The sequence below is a fragment of the Thermobia domestica genome, chromosome 3 (assembly GCF_964235325.1).
Source record: "Thermobia domestica chromosome 3, izTheDome1.hap1.1, whole genome shotgun sequence".
Taxonomy (NCBI): domain Eukaryota; kingdom Metazoa; phylum Arthropoda; class Insecta; order Zygentoma; family Lepismatidae; genus Thermobia; species Thermobia domestica.
In genome coordinates this window covers 128682836-128706102 of record NC_137456.1, presented here as the reverse complement: position 1 = coordinate 128706102, position 23267 = coordinate 128682836, and the positions used below count along the sequence as shown (strand labels likewise).

Below are 23267 nucleotides of genomic sequence, written 5' to 3'. Positions count from 1 at the left end.
CTATTATTGACAACTTCATTGCAATGTAACATTCCCCCCCTCTCTTCATGTTTAGCTTATTTACTTATTTAACGTGGGGGGAAATATATTTGATTGACAAAATGTCCTGGTTGTTATCAAAATGTCCCGTTCGTGGTTATCAAGTTGAATAACTGGTTGTTCAAGACATCAACAACGTTGCGTCATTTAGGAAAAAAAAGCCGTTTTAATTTTCTTTTATCCTTGAATATACATCGTGTCATTGAAATAAAACAACATGCAATATATTCAGTAAGTTTACCTTTTCTGTTAAAATTCATTTGAAAGGAAGAGAGAAAGAAAAAGCAAAATGATGATGGAGAAGGTTGGTCACATTTTGTGAATGGAAACTTACAAGACTGACACGTTCACACACGCAACGATTTTTTTAAATGTATATTTGTGTCTTTCTCTTAATTTCATTTTATAGCGAAAATGTTTATTTTTTATTTATTTATTGTCTTAAAGTACAAAATGCTTGAGGATGAAATATACTGTGTTCATTACACTTTTCAACTGGGTTCAAAATATAGATACGTTTATATATATTTTACAGTTATATTTTTTTCTTGATATACAGTCGATCTAATAGCGAAACCACTAGTATTTGAACCTTAAAATTTGCTTCTACTTGTGTCATCTTTGATTTTCAGTTCATTGATTTATACGAGGAAGTATTATTTTCTTTTCTTGGAAACAAATGTGAAATTTAATGATTTTATTTTACTGTTTTCTTGTTTAAATCCATTTAAAAGTCCCTTTCTTAAAAGAAAAAAGATATATAAATGGAATGTTAAAATTTAACTCATTCTATAACCTATTGAACACAAAGGTTCAATGCCACATTCAAAAAAGCTCTCAACTGACTTTTATCCTTAGCCAGTTGGATCCAGTTTCTATTTTGTATACCTATTCGTGCGAGATCCATCTTAATATTATCCATCCCTCTGCCCCCTAGGTCTTCCTAATGGCTTTTTCCAATTAGTCTCTTACACTTTATGACTCTAACAATGTTAGGTAAACCTTATAATTATAATTATTAAAAATATATAACATAGATTTAATTTACAAATGTTCAAAATATATAACAAAATTAAATTTTCACAAAGTAAGATATTTTAACATATTTGAAGAGATCAGTAAAACCAATCTGTTAAAATTCTCGTTCCTTGGAAAGAAAATAGATCACTTTCTGTCTTTCCCGTTGGTGTAGTGACTATCACGCGTTTCTTTGGTGTACGTGGTACAGGGTTCGATTCTCGGTAAATAAAAACACTGAAAACTTTGAACGCATTACTGTGATTCGGAGTCCACCTTAAACTGTAATCCATGTCTCATATAGCGTCGGACTGAAAACGGACGCTAAACTTCGATAAACAAACAAAATTAATGGTCTGAAAAACAAAAACAAGAAAGTGGCTCAGATATTTAATACCTTTTTCTTTTAGAAATGTAGACAAGTCGATTTACTCACAAGAAGATTTGGAGCTTTTATAGAAATGCATATTTTGTTCGTATCCACATCAACATGCATTCTTATATACAGCTCTAAATTATTAATTATTATAGTGTCTTGTATAAAGTAAAAAGTGTTTGGGATATGAGCATTTTCCTAGTTTAAGAAAAAGAACTAACGTTGTACTGTTGTTGAGGGTTGTGTTTGAAGTTCGAGACTTCAAGATAGCATGAATGTTATTTTGTATTTAGTGTAATCAGTATGATTTTTCGTATTTTATAGTTTTTTTTATTATTTATTCATCTAATTCTTCCATAATTCATCATATCATAGATCATGTTGGATATAAAGACACTAAACACTATCTTACAAGTCATTTAAAGATGTCGCGGTGGTAGAGCGTTCACCTCTGACGCATGGGGTCCTTGGTTCGGTTTTAGCTCGTGCTAAGTGAGCTTTGTGGTGGAAAACACCATGTGCATGGGTTTTCTCGGGGTTTTCCCGTTTCCTTTCACTTTCTTTATTCCGCTATTTCATTCATTTCTCATCATCATCGTCTCCTTTAGCCTAACCGGCATAACCGTGGGACTTAAAACTTAGATTTCATTTCATTTTTTTCAAGTTATTTAAAAGCAAAGGAAATTTCCTGTATAAAACGAAAGAACAATGTTCTAGAATTGAAAACATATTTTAAACGAATCTAAGAATGATGAATGTTTTATCAACTTTTATATTATCTACTGGTAACATATTTAACTAAAATATCATAAATACTTATCATCAAGTGTGTAAATAATTTAATTGTAATTATCATTGAAAATGACGGCTAGATTTTACTATGATCTTATGCAATTTAAACACTACAACAATTGATCAAACTTTACTCATAAGACAATTTAATGATCGGCGAACAGTGTGTTTACTAGGAACATATCTACTATAAGAAGATAATACATCATAATTTGATACAATTAAATCACATATGTAGTCGAAGTGGATTGTATCAGCGACTTTAACATAACACCGTATAGGTGTTAAATGAAATGGAGTTGTGGTTTCATATAGTGTATTCGTTATGGAGTTTACAAATTGTTTAGTAGAGATTTTTATGAAACCAGTAAAGATATTATTAATGATGGTTAGACATGATTAAGATTCATGCTGCAGTTAACATTAAGAAATAAAGAAGTAATTTGGAAGAAGGGAATCATCATAAGTACCGAACTTGTGATATCGTATTTGCATACGATACCGCAAGTCAATACCATAGAAGTTCTACTGTAAAAGAGATCATTAACTAAAGTATATTTCCCTAGAATGAAATATCTGAAGCTTTTTAAACCATATAGATGCATACATATATTATTAATGTATATTAATATGGAACTCATACCTTCTTTGTATGTTCATACTTATGATCAAAAGTGTGAGACTGACATAAATCGAATCAATTTTATCTGTATGGAATACTACAGGCTAATTCTGAACTAGATAGAGTTTCTTAATCCGATTAAACTGTTTGAAGTTTTGAATATTTAATCCTAATCTGCAATGGTAAATGTTTCATATACAGATATCGTTTGATAGAAATATACATATATCAATGACACCAGAAATCTGTACAATAGTTAATGGAGAGAAATATGAGTTTAATTTCATACATGATATATATGTACTAATGTTGTTTATATGCATTCTCATTGACATAATTAAGAGTATATTATTGTTTTAAATTCCCTGCTTTCAGACTAATGATCAAAATTTTGTGAACTGGAGAGGCTTAAGTAACTAATGTCCAGAACATTACAATACATACGCTATACATTGCATATTTAGGCGTAGCTCTCTCGTATGTGAAATGCATGTTTTTGTGTACTAGGAAAATAGTTGGATACTTGTGTAAAAAATTCTAAAATGTAATCATAAACGTAGAAATAGGTTGAATATCACACTGTTTTTATATTTCTGTTGAAAGTACTCTTTGATTTGTTATTGCGTCGTAGCTGTCTCTAAGTCCCTAATATACTCTATTGTTCAATCATGTGTAAGATGGAAGTCGTGAGTATTTGTGTGTTCTTCAAAGGCCATAAAACAATTCAAAAAATATTATCTTGTTCAATGAGGATTATAGTTGTAACGGAATTTGTCTCTCACGTGAAATAACGGGTAGGCGTTTACATTTTGTTGTTGTTTGTTAATGACGGGCAGAAAGTCATTGCTATTGCTGTAGCTGAACACAACATCTCTCCGGATTACGACCTTGAACTTACTATACTTTTATTATCTTAAAATTGAAAAAAAAGATAAAAAAGGAAGTATATGTGTTTCCATAACAGTTTGCAATTCATAGCTTTCGTTTTTTTCTTTTTAACTTCCTTTAAAAATGAAACGCCTAATTTACCCCTGAACTTCCCCAATCGTTTTTATATTTTTACTTTCATTTTGTGAAACGGATGTTACATATTTTTCAAGGTGAAAATCGGAAAGAGAAGGTTACCAAACAAAACTACATTTTCAATCTCTCTACATTAAAAATGTTAATGTTATCGTGATTGTATATACAATAAACTAATATGTCCTTTATATACTTACTTTATTTTATTAGTTCTAGGTAATGTTATAAGTTACTTAAAATCTTGTGTGTTTTTCATTCTATTCGAGTATATTTGTTTGATACATTAACTATCGAGTATATTTGTTTGATATTAATTTGCGTCTGTGTTAAAAATTGATCGTACTAAATAAATGTTGTTTACGTGTGTGATTGGAGATTAATATCTCATTTCAACACTGTATTACATTAGACATGGTACGTAGAAGTCACAACCAGGGATCAAATTTAGTACCAGGCACATATAAAGCTGGATATCTATATGACATGAGGGCCGCAGTGGCTCAAGGGTAGAGCGCTCACTTGTGTCGCTGGTTCGATCCGGACTCCTACCAAGTAGATTTTGTAGTAGACAAACACCGCGTGCGTGGATTTTCTCGGGATTCTACCGTTTCTTCTCACTTTTGTCATTCCATCATTATCATCCGAATCATCATCACAGTTTCCGTTAGCCTTAGTCCATAATCATTGTGCGTTAAACTAAAACAAATCTATGATGTTTATAAAATCAATGTATTTCCCTTGATTATTTTCTTACAAACACTATAATCCTTTCCAGTCATTTAGATGTTATCTGTTTAGGATAAATATAGGAACTATTCCTTACTAACTATAGTTAACAGCAGTGGTTCTTAACGAGAGCGTCAATGCTCCTCCAGGACGTGTACTTGTTTCCAAGGGGAACACTGGAACAAAAACGGGGCGATTGAAGGACAATAGAATATTTAGGGGACACTTGAGATTTCACGACCTGTTGTAACTTTTTCTTATTACTGTACGAAAAGCCATTATGCATTTTACAATTTATGAAATGTTTAATCATTTTTTACAAATAATAATTATTATTATTACTTTCTAATCAGCAGCTAAAGGTTTAATGAGTGAGGAATGGAAAAAGCGGTTAACTTTTTGATAATGAGACATTGGTATTATTGTTGTTTTGGAAAGTGAGGATTGCTACGTATAGTTAAAAAATGCATTGTTTGGAAAAAATGTAAGGGGAACAAATAGATAATGTAAGGCAAATTAAAGAATCAAAAATTCTTTTCACTATATAGATGTAGATCATATATGTGTGCATATTCTTGAAGACTGATTTTTAAGAATTTAAGTTTTTTTTCTGGTTCCTAGACTTTCATTCAAGTCTTTTAGGTTCAGCCTTTTGCATGAGTGGAGATTGAGTTAAGATGAGGGGACGCGCTCAGGACAATCTCATTCACCCAAGTGGGCGCTAGGCTCGAAAATGTTAAGAATCACTGGTTTATAGTATTAATAAGCATTTCCGTGCTGTTTAACTTCGAAAATGTTTACTTTGTGTATGATTAATAAACGTATGACGATCGTTTCTCTACTTAGTGCAATAATCACCGGAAAAATAATTTATTGGTATAAACTGAAGTTCTTGGTGGCGCTAAAGCTCACGAAGGGCAGTACCGTGCCATATAATGCACGCTCAAATTTATGGTACGTGGTCCGCGAATCAACTCCCAGCGATATTATATATTTGTTTAGATGTCTTGAATTACCTGTAAATTTATATAAATCTCCATTTACAAGTTGTATTTATTACAATGGGTGAAAACTGATCATGAAGACATCAGTTACTTCAAGAAAGATACATTCTTTGAGTCATTAGCCCAACAAATAGCCCAAAGAGCCCAACAAAAGACAATTTTTTATGCTTGGAAAGTAAATAAAATACTCCAAATGGCAAACAGAGTGCAATAGCAGAGATTTTTTTAAAGAACGAAAATGGATCTTTCCCTCTTTCAATAAGAATATCGTATTTAATCTCCGAGCGAAAGGTATTAGTTTTAATTTCTGTTCCTCTTACATACGTAATATAAAATTAGCAAAACAAAACTTCACTCACTAATAATCTATTAATAATATTCTTTTCATGGTAGCTTATTTTAAGTTTGTCATGAACAAGTGATGTACTGAATAATGTACTTTCAACGGATCAGAATTTTTTTTATCAAAAAATGTCAAAATGATAAGTATTTTTATTACATAATAATTATAATTATTATTATCTATGATAAGCATATTTTCTTCATAGAGTATCATCAGAATGAGACATATTATGCTATTTGTAATCATTTTTTCATGGCATATAGATGCAACAATTTTCAAATTGTGTAAAAAAAACGCTTTTTTCCTCTTCAACGAAACTTCTACCTAAATAACAAATAATTTTGAGTTTCTTGTACCTTTTATAAATAAGTCGTTGTATAAAAATAAAACTCTATCGAGAACTGTTAAATTGTCCTAGTATTTTTACAACTATACTAAGAAGTATTTTAAATAAATGAAAAGGTGTTCTTAGTTTTATCTTGGAATAAAAAATGAAATCGAAATTCTGCAATATGCATAATCGTTAAAAAAAAATGAAATAGCACTTGTTGCACACTGTAGTCTATGAACAGAATTTGCTGAGTTATAGATGAAATTCAATCCTAAATCTTAACTTTGATTGACTAAGGTTGTAAATAAATGTGGAAATCAAAATAACAGTGGATAAAGAAAGAAAGCTGGCGTCACAAATAAAATTATAGACGAGTTTTAAAGCACGTTTGCCAGTTGTAGCTAAACAATGAAAACTAAAATTCATTAAAATGATATAAAAAAAATAAATAAAAACTCGTATCTGAAATGCAATGTGTATCTTTTAAACTGAAAAGGATTAGTTAGGAATGTACCAGACGGTTCATAGGCGATAAAATGAAGTTCTCATTTTGTCCCCGTTTTTTTTCCGAATGCGAAGCTTCAAGCTCTTGTATTTTCTCCTTAAGTACTTGAGACTGTCAGTGGGTCCTTATGTTGCTTAACATCTATCTCTCTCTTTCTCTTAAACATCTTTCACAAGACGGTGATACCCACTTCACTCCATTTAGTCCTTCTGTTAGTCATCTTCCAACACTCTATCACGCAATGAGAAAAGAGAGAGGTTTCAAACGCAATGCATCTTATATAACCTTATACTTCGGCAGAAAACCATGCTTTTTGGTTGTTGTTTTGAATATTTTAAAATTAATGTTGCACGTCAAACAATGAAATTCTATTTTTATTTTCTATGCATCGCCAACTGCAAGATATCTAAAATCTTCATATACACTTATTTTTTTTCGATAGTTATGGGGAAGAAAATTTTGAAAATTACTTTGTATACTTTGTTTGTATGCGTAACAGATTAATAACATTAAAATTCAAATATTTTAATGTTTGTAAGCCACGTATGTTTAACTTGGTGCTATCATTGTGGAATCTGGATCTGCAGTATTTACAAATTTACCATATGTATTTTAATGTGTGTGTCTGTGTTTGTATGTATGGATGGAACGAACAAAGATCAAATAAGTGGTCGCCATTTTGTCTAAATTTAGCAGACAAATACTTTAAACTATTAAACAACTTGGGAGGGATAGGGAATTATTAGCTATATTATCTAGTAAGGCAAATTTTCGTATATTTATTCTAGTGTTTTCAAAGAATATGTATTAAAATCTTTCTAAACCCCTTTGTAGTAATTAGGATAAAGTGATCCATAACATAAATATGTAATTAATTGGGCCTATAACTTTCGGCAACTTTGACGTACATTTTTACATATAAGATGCTTTGTCCTTCTCATGATAAAAAGCTGTAAGATGAAGTTTTTATAATAAGCTAGTTATATTTTAATCAAGGTTTACACAGTAAACACAATGTGCATCAAATTATTATTTTTTTTACACGCTTTGCTACGTGAACAGTTTTGATTTAATGATTGGTCTGGATATATAATACATGAAAATGTGTAACTGAAAGATATGGATGCGAAATTAATCAAAATTAAACACTATTTACTGCATAAGTATAATCATCAAGAACAATACAGCAGATGTTCATTTTGACACATTTTTTAATTACCATGAATATTTATTGTTTTCAGATGCCATATACAATTTCTCCATTCTTATTTCGTCTAACAAATCAGCGACTCTTGTCTTACACGACACAAACATGCTAATGCCCTTCGTTTAGATTAAAAATTAAAGTCTATCTTTAGAACAGTTTCGTCGCAAGATATATGAAGAATATTTCTTTTATTACAATGTCCAAAGGGGAAAATGATACAAGAGTTAAACTATTTGTGGCGTTTTGAAATTATTGCTTGCAGATGGAAGTATGTATGAAAAATTTATGTTCAATTGCTGAAAGTTTTCTAATAGCGCTCGCCAAAATTTGGCTATTTTGATATATAAGGTTGCATGCAAGAGTTTAAAAAGTCAAAGAATAAAACCAAAGTTTGCTTTAAAAAAAAAAAAAAATCCTGCAGGAGAATGATGGTAACACTTTACAATTTCTTATACAAAGGTGGATGTTCAGTTCATAATCAAACCAACTTGAAACACGCGCCTTGCTACTCTTATTTAGGCTTGATGGAAAGTCTTCAAGGATATTAAGAATGCATGAATACCCGTGCTTGCTGCTAGTTTTAATATGAGAACACAGGTAGAGTGGTACTGAGAGTTATGCGAGTGTTCAGGAAGTTTATATTAAAAAAAAAAATGTTTGTGTCACTACCTAAGACAATCTATTACCTTTCATTTTCATGTGTATCGGGATTGTAAGAATCCTTCCCTTCTATCCTGTTACGAAATAACAATTGTAGATTCTCGTAGATCTTTTAAGTGTAGTGTGTAATCTTAGTTTACTTGTCTGAAATTTCTCGAAGAATACAGGTCATTGGAAAGAAAAAAGTCTTAATGTGTAAATTATTCCTAGACCACCTCGCCTAGGAGTCTGCTCTTTCATGATAATAAAGCAGAAGCAGTTAGTAAATATTGTCAAAATGGCATTTACAGGATGCATCCGTTGTTTTGTAGTCTTATTCACATTACGTTAATATTAGAACTGTTTTTGTGAGATTAAAAAGGGGTGGTAAAAAGTCCTACATTGTTTTCGAATAGGAGCGTAATATTTTGTCACTGACTTGTACGGGATACGAAACTCGCTCTTGGAACTATATTATGCAAAAATTCTATTACGATATTGACTACGGATATCCAATTTACAAGGTTTTCCTGCTGTGAGTTATTCAATCTGTACCACACTGACCTTTGACATGGGAAATGTAACCAACCCATACAAGTAAAATATTACATCCTTTCGTTTTATGATGCCATCAATTTTGTTTCATTGCGCATTTGCACAGCTATTAGGTTGATAATAAAGAGCTTCTTAGCACAAGCACTTAACGCTTATCACTGTTCAGTGATTTTAAGCTTTGTCTCTGCATCCCGCCCTTACTAACTTATATTGTGTGTGTGTGTGTTTAAAACTGTAGACTAAATATTCAACTAATTTCGCAAGTTTTAAGTTTGCTTTGTTAGTTATTCGAATGTATATACTAACAAAGTAAAAAATTAGTTTTACAGTCTGAAGAAGGAAATTTCAAAACATCACAAATCTTCAGTTTGATTCTACTGTCATGTAGTTTCGAAATTGGCATCAAATTTTGAAGTATTTTAACTTTTAGTTTTCGTTCAAAAATTGTAACAAAATTACATACTTCTTACCTTTAAAGTGCTATTTGAATTATGGTGTTTAAGCTTCCGCAAGGGAAGGAAAGCGCGAAACATTTAGGTTTTCCATATAAATGTTCAGTGTTTGTTTGAGTAGAGCCACTCATTAACATATTGAAAACTGTTTTATATGTTTACAATGTTATTTTAAAATACAAATATAGTAAGTGTATTAAAAAATGTAATTGTATTCCTTTGTATCATTAACTTGTTAAATATTAATATACTTGTTTCTTAATTATTTGAAGCAACTACGTTGTAAACTTTGAACAAATCTGCAGCTTCTTTTATTGTTTTCCAAGTTTGTAGTAGAAAAGAGAGAGAAAAAAGTTTGATTCTTATGATGATTTCTAGCACCGTAGCTCATGGCATAAGTTAAGCTCTGAATCCAATTCATGACCAAGAAATAATGGCATATTCATAAGAAACAGTTTCAATTGTTTGAGATAAGGTACATGCTGTGAAACTTACTTTCTCATTTGCTTGAACAATATTCAAATAATTTTCAGAAGTAAAACTGATACTTCCGTTTTTTTTTATCCTCCATATTATTAATATAGGAATACAAATAAATGTACGAAACTTGCTGGTCCATAATTACTTAATATCATGCGGGATTTTCCCTTCAAGGAGCTCAAGATTTTGATTTTTTAAAAAAAAAGAAATGGATTAAATTATGATTAAGAATAATGAAACGAACAGTTCAATTATTTGTATTGATATTTAAACAATGCACAAAAAGCTCTGAAAAAATGTCTGAAATAGTATATCCAGCTTTACCTACTGTGTTGTGTGGGGAATATGTTTCAGAGAATTGTTAATTGAACAGCTCATATGATAGCAATTCGTTGCAATTTTAGTTAAAAATCTACAGTATTTTTAAATCTTACTTTTGAAATAATATACTAAAAATGTTTATCTTAACCCTATAATGTTCCCTGTTATATTATTCTAATGCAAATCGTACTTTACCTTTCGGAATGTGGCGTAGTGGATTTTAATCGAATTTTCTTCTAGCTCTTTGTACCGTAGGAATCCACTTGTCTTATTGAGGTTTAGTCATTTTTGTAGCTATAAACTTAATATAAGTTACTTTAGTATTGTCCACAAGACGAGATAGGCAGAATTTTCGCGACATACGAGATGAGGTTGAAGAGAGAGAGAGAGAGAGACAGACAGACAGACAGACAACTCTAAATCTCGTCTCGTGGACAACACTAATCACATTAAATCAACTAACATCCCAATAGCAACAATAAGCATGTGCATAATATCCATAGCACCTGTTTAGCACAATATTACTAGCTACTTCTCATATCTTCACAATAACTTCCTAACATGGGGTTAAGTAATAAATCATTACTCCGAGTGTCGATATCATTGTTTTTCTTCCTTCTTTATTGTTAATAATAATTGTAAAGAAAGAATTGGGGATCTACTACTGCAATATCTTGTTCCATAAGAGCAGAACCACTGAACCCTATCCTTTTAAATTAACATTTTCCCACTGCTAGCCGGTTAGTTTTGTGTAATGCACTTACGTGCACAAACCCATTCATTAGTGGCTTTTCACTGTTTGTTTTCTGTTTTTTTTTTCTAACAATGTAACAGAAAAAATACCCTTCGCTGATATTTATTATGTTCGCCTATAGAGCTGAGCTATGCAAATTTGTGTTGTGTTGCAGTTAAAAAAAACTAATAATTTTGTACCAAAAACAAATGTTTTTTTCTAATTGGTTTCTTTTTCCCTTTTTTCGCTCTCCTTTGGTGCACACACATCACAGGTGGCTACTTGGTACAGGGTATGTATCGCGGCTTCATTGTTTGAGTTATTCATGCACGCTATAATATATATATTACGCTTATCTCTTTTATTATATACTGTATATTCTTCTTTTTTTTACCCTTAATACTGTATTTCGCTTTTACAATACATCATTTGCCTTTCTATATGGATAAAATACATATTTTTTGTATTTTTATATAAAAAAATATACATGTATGTATGTATGCATGATTAATTTGTAACAATGTGGTGAAAATATATTTAATTATGTCATTCTTTATTGCAGCTCTGTTTATTTTACATTTTATTGCAGCATTTTGTACGCGTTTTCTTTTGTCTTGCAGAAGCAATAGCCGTTTGGATTAGAGGCTATTTGAAAACAGTCAGTTCCTCATTGTTTACAGTCTCTTTGGCAATGTAATGTATCAATCGGACTATTTCCAGAGTTATTTGTTTTTTTAAACTTCGCGGCGTGGTAGTAATTAACAATACAGATAAGTCATTATTGCCTTTGGCACTACTGCAATTGCAAGCTCGTATTGTCCGCTTTCAACACCGAAACCTTAAGTATGTGCAAAAGAATTGTATTGTAGAATGTTTTCCAGTGTATACAACATATTTTTAGTGTATACAAACAAATTTTTTTCTGTAAAAAGGAACATTTAGCGTATTAGTGTTAAATACAGATGCTGGTGCCTTGTTATGGTGACATACTTTTTCGTACTTGGGTTTCATCTTTTATGGCATCACAAAGACGATGAAGAATACCACGTTTCTTTGTGTGTTGTTCTTTCGTGCACAAATTAAAAGAACAAATTGTGTAACTGGAAAACTTAATAACTAGTAGACTATTATTCATTGTTTCATATTGCTTAATATAACTAAATTTGACAGCATTAAAGGTATAGTAGAGGCAATATACGGTTTGACCCGGAAATAATTGCAACACAAATGGTTTCTTCGTCTATCACTTCCAAATAGCGTTGCTAATAATATATTCAAAATCCGCTTTCGTAATGCTTGGGGAAAGTCCGCCATCTTGGATTCAATATGGCGGCCACACCGAGACATCGACTCAAACTTAAATGACAATATCTACTCACAGATTTAAGCTGAAAACTTCGTTCCTGTGCCATTTTCAAGATAATAGCATACCTTAAGGGATGCAAGTTTGCATGCCTCTATGTACCACCGCCATATTGAAAAATGGCGGCGATTATTAAAAATATAGTTTCTTTTTAAATTGGCAATAATGTTTATTGGCAGATAATTCAGAAACTAACAGAGATATGCAGAAATTTCTTGAAATAAACGTAAAAGCTCATGATCTTGGCTTTCCAACGAGGGTACTTATGTTCGTTTATCTTACAAAGTAACGGAGCTAGTCGAATTTATGTGGAACTGGGTGTGCGATTTTCGATAATATGACTTTTTTCTCAGGTTCCTGCTAGAAGCTAAGTAGACGCAGTATACGGATTGACCAGTAAATAATTGCAACACAAATAATTTTTAAACCAGGATGTCTAACAAGGTGTATTTAGCTACATATTAAAAATCTTCTACTCACCTCCTTGGGGAAAGTCCTCCGAAATTTCGTTGAAATATGACTTCTGAGATTTCGTTCAGATGTCACTACAGATCGTGATAATCCATCATTGAAATGAAAGAAGATGTGAAAAAATGCTCAAAATTACGATATTTCTTCAGTCCTTGTTATGGTTAACGCTACATATCTATTTGAAAGGCAAGAATTAAAACAGTGTAGCAACCTCTTCACTGAAAAAATTGTCCTCATCTTTACAAAGTTTACACCGTTTTCCACATTATCATAAGTTTCTTCCAGGCAATTGTCACTAATTTATATTAGTAATAGATCACGTTTCTGGCATGAATACTTCATGTCTCTATTGTTTTCATGTATGTGTATATATAATGGATAACAATTAAAACAGTGTAGCTATCTAATCATTAAAATGAATGATCATCTTCATAAAATTCTAGAATTTCTTTACAAAATTGCACAAGTTTCTCTCACATAATGCCCACATTCAATGTACAAACTATATCTACTTTGCACCGCATACGTGTATGTTCATACCTTATATGCATATTCAATACATAAAAACTACATTAATAACTAAAACTAATAATTTTCATTTTCAAAAACTTCAGTTTTGTCTCACATTATCAAAATATTTAACCAGAAACTGGTCACAAATTGATGTACAAAACTGTCCATAGTCCTTGCATCAACACACCATACTGACATAGTTTTCTGCGGATATGTATATTTAGTAAATGGCAAATAAGCAGCACACCAACCAGCATAGAGATATTTCATTGAAGAGGATGAGTAGGGATGCAGCTGATACTAAAAAAAAAAAAAAAAAAAAAAAAAAAAAAAAAAAAAAAAACTTGATTTCTTAACATTATGTCAGCCGTTCCGAACTGAAGAGGAACTTATTAATATTACGAACGGTTTAACTGCCCAAGATCGTGTCATTGTTGATAAGCAAAATGTGTTGGACAAAATATTTTACTGAAAATGAAGGAAAATTCGTCATTCATTCATATTTTGGAAGAAGGATAAAGCCATTACAATGGCAGACAAGAAATCCATACATACGATTACTGGATCAATCAGTATGGAACATAACAAGCTTTTCCAAAGATTAGCAATTGTTCTATGAGAGGAAACATGAATCTAGAAGACGTTTTCTCCTATGAGCTTTGTTCTGTTCCAAGAACTTTATTTGAAGATTATGAGAATCTACGACCAGCAAACAAATCAGCACTGGCTAATGCTTTATGGAAAATGACAAGTTCACCTTCAAATACACCAACGTCTTGTAAATATGTGATTGACGGTGGGTGATTGCTCCACCAGGTCAATTGGATAGTGAATCATACATTCAAAACAGTATTTGAGTCCTACGTTTCTTACATGAAGACATACTTCAGTGACCCTTCAGTTATTTTCGATGGTTACATTAGTGGTCCATCGATAAAGGATTGCACACACCTAAGGAGAACTAGAGGTTTGAGCGCTCCTGAAGTGCTCCTTTCTCCAGAAATGAAACTTTCTATGAAAAGGGAGAGACTAATTCGAAAATTGGGTTTGGAGCTTTCTGCTGTTGGATTTCAAGTTTTGTATTCAGACAGGGATGCTGACACACTGATAGTCAACACAGCTATTCAAGAATCACGAAACCAAGATACTTGTATTCTTGGAAATTATACTGATCTGCTCATTCTTCTCCTAAGTCTATCACCGTCAAACACGAATGCTTTGTTTTATAAAACAGAAACTAGGCTTTGGGAGCTTTGGGACATTAAATCTACGAAAACAGACCTTGGCGAACTCTGTAACAATCTTCTATGTATCCATGTACTTCTTGGTTGTGATACAACATCACGATTTTTTGGAAAAGGAAAACATGTGGCATTACAACTAGCTATTTCCGATGAGGCCTTTCAGAAATCCATCTCTATTTTTAATTCTAAAAATGCCTTTAAAGAAGAAATTATTCGTGCTGGAGAACAGGCAACAACAAGGCTGTACGAATGCAAGGAAGATGAATATCTTGTTGCTTTAAGAATAAGAATGTTTTCTAGCAAAATCAGAACAGCAACAGATTTTGTACGACCAGAAAACCTTCCCCCTACTCCTGATGCACTTAAATATCATTCTCTGCGTGTGCTACCAAATCATGGAAAGGAAGAGTCTATCCTCTCAAATGCGACCAGAAGATTGGGGATGGCGACTACATAAGGGAATGTATTTTCCAGTGATGATGGACAGAAAACCTGCTCCTGAGAATATGATGGAAATCATTCATTGTAATTGTCATGGAAATTGTATAAGCATGAAGTGTTCTTGCAAGAAGTATGGTCTGTTTTGTACATCATTTTGTGAACAGTGTCTGGGACAAACTTGTGATAATGTAGAAAGAGAATCAGAACATTCTGACAATGAAGACGACTTGTTTTAGTAATTAGGTTGGTATGCTGCTTATTTGCCATTTACTAAATATACATATCCGCAGAAAACTATGTCAGTATGGTGTGTTGATGCAAGGACTATGGACAGTTTTGTACATCAATTTGTGACCAGTTTCTGGTTAAATATTTTGATAATGTGAGACAAAACTGAAGTTTTTGAAAATGAAAATTATTAGTTTTAGTTATTAATGTAGTTTTTATGTATTGAATATGCATATAAGGTATGAACATACACGTATGCGGTGCAAAGTAGATATAGTTTGTACATTGAATGTGGGCATTATGTGAGAGAAACTTGTGCAATTTTGTAAAGAAATTCTAGAATTTTATGAAGATGATCATTCATTTTAATGATTAGATAGCTACACTGTTTTAATTGTTATCCATTATATATACACATACATGAAAACAATAGAGACATGAAGTATTCATGCCAGAAACGTGATCTATTACTAATATAAATTAGTGACAATTGCCTGGAAGAAACTTATGATAATGTGGAAAACGGTGTAAACTTTGTAAAGATGAGGACAATTTTTTCAGTGAAGAGGTTGCTACACTGTTTTAATTCTTGCCTTTCAAATAGATATGTAGCGTTAACCATAACAAGGACTGAAGAAATATCGTAATTTTGAGCATTTTTTCACATCTTCTTTCATTTCAATGATGGATTATCGCGGTCTGTAGCGACATCTGAACGAAATCTCAGAAGTCATATTTCAACGAAATTTCGGAGGACTTTCCCCAAGGAGGTGAGTAGAAGATTTTTAATATGTAGCTAAATACACCTTGTTACACATCCTGGTTCAAAAATTATTTGCGTTGCAATTATTTACTGGTCAATCCGTATACTGCGTCTACTTAGCTTCTAGCAGGAACCTGAGAAAAAAGTCATATTATCGAAAATCGCACACCCAATGCCACATAAATTCGACTAGCTCCGTTACTTTGTAAGATAAACGAACATAAGTACCTTCGTTGGAAAGCCAAGATCATGAGCTTTTACGTTTATTTCAAGAAATTTCTGCATATCTCTGTTAGTTTCTGAGTTATCTGCCAATAAACATTATTGCCAATTTAAAAAGAAACTATATTTTTAATAATCGCCGCCATTTTTCAATATGGCGGTAGTACATAGAGGCATGCAAACTTGCATCCCTTAAGGTATGCTATTATCTTGAAAATGGCGCAGGAATGAAGTTTTCAGCTTAAATCTGTGAGTAGATATTGTCATTTAAGTGTGAGTCGATGTCTCGGTGTGGCCGCCATATTGAATCCAAGATGGCGGACTTTCCCCAAGCATTACGAAAGCGGATTTTGAATATATTATTAGCAACGCTATTTGGAAGTGATAGACAAAAAAACCATTTGTGTTGCAATTATTTCCGGGTTAGGCCATTTTTTCTCGTTTGTTTCTTCTACTAGTACAGGGTGACGCAAAACCTACCTACCAGGTATAAAGTTAATTTTCTCTGTAATCTAGTTGATAAAATGAAAAAAAAAATTGCGACACATTATATACACTTGACGGTTAGTAAATCATAATTATATTATTATCATTATTGTTATGAGTTGAAAAGGGAGTCAGCTATAGAAAGTGAAATTTTTAGTCATTTCAAAAAATATAATTCACAAAACCTTGTCAGATGTTGAGATTAGATAGTGCAATTTTTTTGGAGTTGAGGGAAAACTTATCTAGAACGTCGTGCAGCATAAAGAGTAGTAGTTGTAGTTGTATTTAAAATTTAAATAAGAACTCCGTGTTTTTTTCCCCATTCAGTAGTTATTTACACTTAAAATTGGTAGCTAGGTTTTGCGCCATCCTGTATTTTTTATGCTTTACAACTCAAAAATCTATAGATGCATTCAAGCACTTACGCCGGAATTTATTTTGGACGGGATCCAAAGCTTTTGGGAAGGGTCCAAGTTCAATATAAGGGTAAATTATATTAAAATTTGTAAAATCAATCCTAAAATTAGACTACATTTGCAAAGAAGTGGGATTTCGGGAATGGGATCCGGGCCTTCAGAAGCCATCCTCTGCGTATATCCCTGGATGCATTTATTTTAATACTTGTCGGATATTGATATTTCTGCATGAAATGAAAGGTGTGAACAACAACTACTGGTTAATTTAATAGCATTGTGTAATTAAGGAAATGGTTCTATTTCCAAAATTCAAATATCACCATTTATTTATTTATGTATTGAATTAATTTATTTATTGCAAAACACAACAGGTTAAACAACCTAATTACACCCAATTTTACCTGTCCGTAACAATATGCATTATTTAAGTGTTCATTATACAAAAAAAAAAAAAAAGTATAATATTACATATATGCGCTCTAAACTTTCGTATGCTTTTGACACTCACATTCAGTTTAGTCTTAGGTTTCGTTAACCTGTTGTTAAATTGCACTTAGGTTCCATACTAATGATTTTCTTATAACATTTGTACGGAAAGATCTGTCACTGCAAACGAAAATATTTTTAGGTCGATATATATTAGCTGGAACTTTAATTTTACTCGCAAATCCATTAAGTGGGATCATCCAATCAATATGATGATGAAACAGATTTATAAAAATAACGTTTTCCGTATGGTTAGGGCTGTCAGATTTTCAGACTAAAAAGACGGAACACTAAATTTTACACTAAAAACCGAGTACAGTATAGTCATAACCAGCACGTACGCAATAATTTATTTCGATATGTATCCAAAGCTTTTGGAGAAGGTCAAATTCAATATGAGGATAAATTCCGTTAAAATTTGTAAAATTATCCTAAAATTAGAATAAATTTACAGAAAAGTCGGAATTTCGGAGGAGTCTGGATCCCTAGGATCCATCCTCTGCGTACGTCTGTACTCCGTAGTCATGGTTATTCATTTGCTTTTTGCTGACATTATAATTAAATTATAGCTTAACACTTACCAACAGTGACTAATAAAAGCGATGTTTAATATATTTTAAAATCGCACGAATGATATTACATTTTGAAGAAAATCCGAGACATTTGGGAGGGATGTTACTAGTTGTTCTTCCAAACATTTGACTTGTCTGCAAATTGGCTGCACCCTAGTGACATTTCTTGGCGTCAGGTAGGAGGCAGCACAGCTAGCGACAACTATTAGACCAAATGTGAAGTATTGGGGATCAACGTGACTGAGAGACAGGTTAGTGCGTTGGTAATACGGATTACAAAATACAAATATAGTCCTAGAAGCTTATGCAACCCGTAGCTCGGGTATATCGGGTTGCATAGACATCTAGGAGAAATATTGTGTACTTGTATTTCGTATTTAAAGAGTCTTAATCCTTATTAGTAGAGTCCGTATTTTTATGTAATATCAACCCCCTAAATGTGTACATAAATATGTAACAAAAATCGCTTAAAATGTAAGAAATATGTAATATTACATATGTTACATATTTATGAAACCTTAATATTAACATGCGTATGAGTATGCAATATTTAAACGAATTATGAAAATAAAAAGGAAATCTACTACATTTTATCCTGCTTAATGCAAGTCCCCAATGAAGTGAAATGCTTGAACAGCTGAGACAGCTATACTTCACTGACAATGAAGGAAGATGTGAATCGGCTAGAGAGAAACAGGAAAGCCCCGAGAAAAGCAATGCATACTGCATTTGTACGTCAGAAATCTCATGTGGTCTGGTCCCGTTTCAAATCTATAATCTTTTACACTAAATGCGCATCCGTCACCACGGCCCAATCTTGAAATGAATTATACGCAATATACAAATTTAAATACTAAAAGTAACTTAAGACGAAATGTATTGTTTTATATATACTTATTTCATGCATGGAAAAGCAGTTCTATATCTTTTAAACAATACCAGCTGAACTAAGATTGAAGAATATTTCAACTAATGAACATTTTTAATTTAAAATAAAGTACTTACAAAAGATGTGCCTGCAGTTCAACTGTGTTGTTGCACAATGTGTTACAAGGTACATTTCCAAATGATCAGAAGTAAAATTTTGTCGGCGATCAGATAAAATATTCTTGTATGCAGAGAATGATCTCTCCACATGACATGCGGTAACAGGAGCATATTTCAGCAGGGGGATGTAGTTGGGGGACATATCTTCAGGGCGTTCTTGTTTCACCACTGAGAATCTCACACTGCCAATAGGCTGTCGTAACCCGGGTTTCTTTCCAGCATTAAATTTAGTTTCTTTCGAACTTTTTCTCCTACATCTCCACACACACCTTACAACAGTCTCTTTGCATCCTCTATGATTTCCATGGATTCCGGAAGAGGCCGCCCAACAGTCTCTAGCTTTTTAATGCTTGTAGGTAGCCAACCAAAATTGCTGTCTTTGTATGCGATATCACACGCTACTTTTGTGTTATTAAACAGTTTCTGAGCAATGCCAACTGACACAGCAGACTCCGATGGAAATGAATGAAAAACAGGCTTAATTTTTTTGAAAATGTTCATTGTAGAAATGTACTGCCTGTGTCCAAGTGCCTCATCGCGTTAGCACAGGCTCCGGAAAAAGTGGCACGTCTGACAGCTGATCTCTGTAAACTTGAACACGTTGTGGCGCCTTAACAAACATTTTTTTCGTGGAAGAAACTAGTTGATTTACTTCGCAAAAGTTCTCTCTCACCTCTTCAGCAACACGCTGAAGAGCATGGGCCATACAGGTGAAATTAATTAAGTGAGGGCAAGACTGTAAAAAAAAAAAAAAAAAAAAAAAAAATCTTCCTGAACTTCTCCCGTCCACAACACTTTAAGACCATCGTTTACAAAGCGAGCAATCGTGAAATGATTCGTGCATTCCAGCAATTTACTCGCAATAAGATAGGATTTAGATGGAGCATCTTCACTTAACTTTCCAATCACTAAATTTGCTACATGACGTCTTAAAACGTCTGTTGTTTCGTCCACAGAAATCCCAATATATGAACTACCTATTTCTGCCCTAATGGTATCTATAGCTTCCCTATAACAAACTTCGAGATAACACTTTCGAAGAGTGGATTCGTCAGAAATTCGACGCCCGCAGTACTTCTCCAGAAAAGCACGGCATTTTGGCACTTGAACTTTGTTCCAAGGAATGTTTGCTGTTATCGTTGCTTGGCACAAGTCTTTGAAAAACTCACTCCCTGAAGTATCTTGATGCATTTGTGTCAAGAGTACTTGTTTTTTTGCAGTTCCCAAATTTCTATTTCTTGCATGGAGTGCACTTCGTACATGTTGTTCTAACTGAGATTTCTTTTGTTATCGGCGAAAATTCTGCGAAACATGGTTTGACAAATAAAAACAGAGAGAGATATTTCTCTTTCGGTAAAGAAACGAAAAGATAGACATGACAAAATTGAATCTAGATGCAAGCCTTGCACAGTTAGAGAGTTTTTTTTTTTTGTATTTTAAATTAAAAGTTCAGTAAACGCAAAATTTTAAGACAGTTTTATGTAAAAAAAGAAAAAAACGTAGAAACCATAGAAATATGTAATATTGGTCAAAATATGTAAAAATATGTAATATGAAACTTGAGTTGAAGCACCCTGTGAATCACAAACATTTAAGGATTTGACAAACCTACATATGAAGGGAAAAAATGTAATTACATACAAATCCGGACATTACTTATTAGTACTACCAACGCACTAATCTGTCTCTCAATCACGCTAATCCCCAATAATTCACACTCGGGCTAATAGCTTATTAGTTTTACTCACAGACTGCTTTTGTTCTATAAGGATTGGATATAGTTCATGTTTCCCTGAATATCAAATATCTTCTTATATCCATTCTGAACATTTTTCTAATTTGGTTATTTTCATTTTTGAATGCAGATTCCATATAATTTCTTGTATATTCGAGGAGCATAATATTCATACAGCCCACCTTTTCAATAGTATCAGTACTATTGAATTCTTACGAGATACTGATTGTATTCAAGACTTCTATATGACTGGTCAACTATACTTTACTATTATTAGGAAGGAAGATCTTAAACGAAATTATCTAGGTTTGTCTGAGTTAAATTTATGGTTTCAATAATTATTTAAACCTGTGATGGCCAGATGTGGCTCCGAATAAAAGTGAAAATGTATTATTTGTTCCTTTTTATAACTCTATGCATAACATGAATAGTGTGGCTGAATTGAGACTTAAATTTTACAATGAAAATATTTTCTTTTAACCTTTTGGTTGCCAAGGCCATTCCTGCATGCTCAAGTCATTAATACCGAGTCGATTTGTAGAAAAAATGATATTTCATAAAGTTTCAATTGTTCGTAGTTCAATCCCTAAATGTCCTAGAGGCATTAAAGAAAAAGTAGGATGCACAGAATAGAATAAAAATTCAGAAAATATAATGATTTAACACATATTCAGCAAACCGTCTCCTCAGTGGGGGACAAGGAAAGTGGCCTCCAACTATGGTTCTTATTTTGTCCCGATTTAAAGATTATAGATTATAGAAAGTGCGTTATAGATTAATAATCTCCGATTTTAAAAAGTTTATGGGTCGGACAATTACGTTACTGACAGATGAGTACTAGTTTTAAACATAACCTTTAATTTCCTAATCATTTCATTCGTATAGTACAACAGAATAAATGAATAAAGTAGAATTGTATTTAATTAATGAATAAAGAAAACCGAATTAAGAAACAATACATAGATACGTATAAAACATGCTTACAAGATTATTGGTCAACAACCAGATAGCTAAGAGAATATATGTTTTCCCATGTTGTGGGCGATTACTTCTTAAAAGTTGTTGCTCGCTTCTGTTGCTCAGATGTTGTTGCACAGGATGTTGTGTCCTTGTGACCGCTCTTTCCTGCTTGGTTTTAAAGAAAGTCTGCCTATGTGAGTAAGTGTATACGATATAACACGTTTTCGTGTTCGCGTTTTTGAATCGAGTCATCCCGTCCAGTAGTAGAAAATTAAAAAAAGAAGTAGAAGAAGAAAGAAACAACTAGCTAAACTGGATTATCTCTGTGTCACAATATATAGATCTGTATGTTACGACATTCAGGAAGATTTAGATATCCAATAGATCTCTCACCGTGCCTCTTTAACATAAATGTTTCATAGCTAATATAGAGATTGAGCTTAAAAATGATTGTGTCACCGAGAACTTTATTTTTCTCAGATAATCCAAACTTCAAAAGCAAAAGTTAGTTCTTTCACATAAGAATCCAATCGTAATTATTATTGCCTAACTTCCTAATATTAAGCTGTGTAGCTGTGTACGATCTCTAACTATTATCGGTGTCTTTCATATTGTCTTTTCTCAGTGGATTCTTATCTAAAACTTTGTGCATCCATACCTTAACTACACGTATTCCGCTTATGTAGACATCTCGACCAAATTATCCCCACTGTAATTTGATGATGTGAAGTTCCGCGTAATGTACTTGTAACCATGTCTAGTCATTCATTTGTTCATTATTTTATTTTTACTCAGAAGATGGTTTGAATAAACCTTTAATTTTCTAATCCTCATTTTCATATAGTACAACAGAATGAATGTACAGCAATACGTATTTGGTAGTTTTTCTAATTTCAGTTGAATAGTCGCGACTATAAAAGATTCCTTTCAAAATAGTAACACGGATTCCTAACCACTAATTTATTAATAGTGTATTGCTTCTTTGTGCTTTTTTCTTTTCTTTCTTTTTCTTTTCTTTTTCTTTTTTCTTTTTTTTTTGCAGTAGAGCTAAGAAGGATACTATTTAAATTCATTCATCTTCAAATTATTAAAATATTTAACTATTTCATTATCATTATTCATTTCTCATTTTCTAAGCCTAAAGAACAAAATTAT

At 32.4% G+C, this 23267-nt stretch overlaps 1 protein-coding gene across 9 annotated transcripts in view; it reads left to right on the top strand.

Moving 5' to 3' along the window:
* Prosap (SH3 and multiple ankyrin repeat domains prosap) overlaps positions 1-23267 on the top strand; it is a 474641-nt gene that overhangs the window by 262540 nt on the left and 188834 nt on the right. For 6 of the 9 annotated variants that reach the window (XM_081751681.1, XM_081751683.1, XM_081751682.1 and 3 more), the window contains one exon: positions 11440-11457. The exons of the other annotated variants lie outside the window; for them this stretch is intronic. In XM_081751681.1, coding sequence (XP_081607807.1) covers positions 11440-11457 — 18 coding nt within the window. The remainder of the gene's footprint in view (positions 1-11439; positions 11458-23267) is intronic. 9 annotated transcript variants of the gene reach the window in all.